The sequence below is a fragment of the Nicotiana tabacum genome, chromosome 6 (genome assembly GCF_000715075.1).
Source record: "Nicotiana tabacum cultivar K326 chromosome 6, ASM71507v2, whole genome shotgun sequence".
NCBI classification, from domain to species: domain Eukaryota; kingdom Viridiplantae; phylum Streptophyta; class Magnoliopsida; order Solanales; family Solanaceae; genus Nicotiana; species Nicotiana tabacum.
In genome coordinates, this window is record NC_134085.1 from 36055650 (window position 1) to 36059454 (window position 3805).

The window sequence follows — 3805 nt, forward strand, 5'->3', positions numbered from 1 at the left end:
CTTCACACTTAGGGACTATGTGTCTCATTCCACTCCGAAACTCTCCTGAACCCGATAGTAAGCACCCCAGCGAGTCAAATAAGCATAAAATGACACAGAGGGGACAATAAATAGGGAATCGGGACTCATACTCTCAAAACGATCGGCCGGGTCATTACACAAATATACTAACTAAACCACCAAAATGCTAGCATTTTCCGTCAGTGATGGTTGTGACAAGGTTTTACTTGTCATTTCGATAAGATATACAAAAAATCACTGTATGCCATATATATGCTTGAATAATCACTTCGGAGCTTACTGTAGAAAGGAAAAGAGGAAAATGACACCAGTGAAAATTGCAAATTATTACATTACGTACTGTGATATAAAATCTTCTCTAACATGTAGTTCTGCAACTGTTGTATATCATATTTGGAAAATTGTTCCTAACTCGTGGAGCAGGCAATCAAGACATTAACCAAAATGTGAGCTTGAATAGTTATTTTGTCGTTCCTTCTTCCTGAATGCCTCTTTTGCTCCTTACTGAACATTGCAGACCACAAAGAGAACGACCATGGATCGTTCTTCTGTATCTAATTAAGGGAACCACTAGAAGGTTTTTGTGTATCCTCCCATATTGTATGCACAAGGGTTTGGTTGTGCCGTTGCTAATCCTATTTGTCCATGCATTCCATCTCTTTGATATTGTTGCCACATTACCTGCTCTTCTACTAATAGTCTCTGTTTCTTCTCCATTTCTGACATCTGAACATATGGTGGTGGAGCTATTGCCAGTGACGCTGCAAAAGGGTCAGTGCTTGTCCCGGCTGTGTTAGGTCCACTACCTGCCGATGGAGGTGCAGGCAAGGCTAACATTGCCGGCCGACCGGCTGATCCAAACGCGACGCTGCTAGCACTTCCAGTAGCTACAACACCTGAGCTGGCTACCACCTGAGCTACTGCTCCTTGTTGATACATTCCGTCTAGCATTAATGTGTCGAAGCCTCCAGCAAGGGAAGCCTTCTGGTTTGATAAATGGCTCGTGTGCTGAACTAGTGCTGTTTCCCAATCCCCTGAATCTTTGAACGCTTCCCATGGTGAAGTTGTAGAAGGAGCAGCAGTTTCTGGACCACCATCAAAGAGGGCTAAAGCCAATTGATTTCCATGCTCTTCCATAGTTGGTGCATCTTCACTCAAGTTCAACAAGTTGCCTACTTCTTGGGTTTTTACTACCTCTGTCTTTTCTTCTTGATTTGTTTCTTCAGGAATTCCCTCTGGTGGTGGTAATGCCTTAATTGCATTCATGTCCTGTTCCTGTTGAGGCTCTAACTCTGACTCTGGCTCTTGAGCTTTTTCAACCTGCTCTCTCTTTGGTTCATAACGCATTGCATTCCCATTCTGTTCCAATATGGGTTTCTCCCGTATAAATGCATCGATAAGGTCAAGTTTCTTCTGTGGAATGTTCTCAATATCTGGATATTCAGAAGAGCGTCCAATTCCAACAGTTTTACACCAAATGTAGAATTGTTCAAGCTCATGGTATTGCTTGTTAATACGGCAGAAAATCTCATGAACCTTCACAGAGTCGGGGATTGATAGTTCATGGAACTTATCGATCAAGATAGTTATTATTTCCGTTATTTCGTAGTATAGTTGGAAACTTTCCTTCACAAGTGGATAGAGAGCCACGAATACAATTCTGTTGGTCTTTGCCAAACCTGCTCTTACAACAGGGCAAACATAAATTAGAATCATGTACGAAAGACATGTTTTGGATAGGGGTGGCTGGGAGAAGAGGTAGAAAAAGACCAAACTAAAGCACCGATTTTGTTAGAGCCCTTTGAATGGGTATCGCACATGGTATGAAAATTCAAATTTTTCAAATTTCATATTCCTCGCGTATTATTCTCATATTATGTCATTTTATGATTCAATAGTTGGATAGAAAAATGAATTATTTTTTACGTACTAGAAGGGAATTTAAAGCGCAAACCTGCGGGTCTACATGCTAAGAATCGCTCAAGGAGTTGCATGAGGTATTGGATTCTTGAGAAAATGTCCTCATTCTTCATTTCCCTCAATGGAGTAGGTTTCACCATGATGGCATTAGGACCAATTTCCTCTAAATCTTCGTCGTAGGCATAGGCGCTACGCTTTCCACGGCGGCTTTGCATCCTATACTCAAGTTGTTCATCAAGGTACAATGAATAGGTACGGACAAGTGCAGAATAGTCCCATGAATTGGATTTGGAGTCTCGAAACTCAGACATGTTAAGAAGCCTGGTTCCCCGTCTCGTGGCGAAGAAAATCTCCTGTTCATAAGAGGGATCACCATCGGAGAGTAACCTATGGATCAACATTACTGACTTGAGCGCCACAACCCAGTTCTTTGTCTTGCCAAGACGTCTAGAGATGTTATCGACACAAGCACAGATGTTGGCTCGAGAATAAGCAGTCAAGCTTAGAATCTCTCGAATGTGCCTCTCCTCGGGCGGGTACTCTTCGTGTCTAGTCGCCTTGACAATGGCAACTTCTAGGTCAGACAAGCAGTTGCTGCCTCCAACTTTGGCCAAGCTTATGCTTGTCCGGTCCTTGACAGCGCCAATAGCTTTTCTAAGCTTGCTTGGTGCCATGAATTTATTAGCTTTCCGGCATGTATCAATTATTAATACTTTCCTCCTCAGTTGTTCAGCAGGGTGGCAGTTTTAATCTGAAGAAAACAACAAATACCTACTATTAATTAGTCATATTATTGGCACACAAAGACGAATGTCTAATGGTTAATGAAGTGGGTAAAAGTTATGGATTGGAGTTATCCTAGAAACCACAAATAACAAATATAGAAAGAAGAATCGTTAGGTGATTTTTATCCATCTGCACAAAATTTGGTGGGCAGAGTTACTCGGTAAATATGCTAGTGGGAGAGGGTAAATATCAAGTACCCGATGAAATAGTTGAGTTCCGTGCAAGTTAGTCTAGAAACACCATTTAAGAAAAAATATTGTCATGATATTGAACATGCATGTATGAGACTTTACGTTGAATCGAGTGAAGAACATGATGTGCCACATACAGTACTTATATATGTAATTATACCTGCCACACAACTGAAATTATTGGAAATTTGTGAGAAGACAATCAGAAAACTGATGAAGATGTTTGAAGGATTCTCTTTTGAAATGAAAGGATAAATTGAAAGGAAACAAGAACCGAGAAAAGAAGACAGAGAGAATGATGTACAAGTTTTTCTTCTTCCCTCTTCTTCTCTTCCATAAAATCCCTTATGTGTTCTTCCTCTTGACTTGCTTCAACAACCGTACAAATATCCTCCATTTTAGCACCATAAAACGGATCGCTAATGGAATATTTTCAAAAATAAAGCTACCGTTTAGTTAAACTTTTTAGAATCATTGAATTTTTGAGTGGAAAAAGATTTATTTTATTTGACTTATTCCCGTGGAGGGGTTCGTTAATTTCCGTAGAAGTTGCTAATCTGTTGAATTGTCATTTCCGCAGTTTAAAAAGCACAAGAGAAAGCAAAAATTTTAATAATAGAGAAATAATATGGACTATTATAATCTATCTATCTATATTTATATCTATATCTATATCTATATCTATATCTATCTATCTATATATATCTATCTATATCTATATCTATATGATAAAAGCACGAATATAATGTCGGTTTACAAAAATAACCTTAAAAATAAATTTTATATTAGACAAAATGGTCATTTACTATTTTCCTAATATTTAGGATTTTGAAATCAATTAAAATTATGTTTATAAGTCTTTTCTTATTTGATTAATATTCATTTTG

General features: G+C 38.7%; 1 protein-coding gene across 2 annotated transcripts; it reads right to left on the bottom strand.

Moving 5' to 3' along the window:
- Positions 1 to 303: 303 nt before the first annotated feature.
- LOC107811580 (putative clathrin assembly protein At1g03050) lies at positions 304 to 3251 on the bottom strand. Of its 2 annotated transcripts, none has more exons than XM_016636538.2 (3): positions 3079 to 3251; positions 1976 to 2692; positions 304 to 1700 (listed from the first exon to the last, which is right to left on the bottom strand). In XM_016636538.2, the coding sequence occupies exons 2-3, from the start codon at positions 2613 to 2615 to the stop codon at positions 592 to 594; spliced, it is 1749 nt and encodes a 582-aa protein (XP_016492024.2). In that variant the 5' UTR covers positions 2616 to 2692; positions 3079 to 3251; the 3' UTR covers positions 304 to 591. The 2 variants fall into 2 exon arrangements, with proteins under 2 accessions (XP_016492024.2, XP_016492025.2); XM_016636539.2 differs by having other exon boundaries at positions 1976 to 2712.
- Between the last annotated feature and the right edge of the window lie 554 nt (positions 3252 to 3805).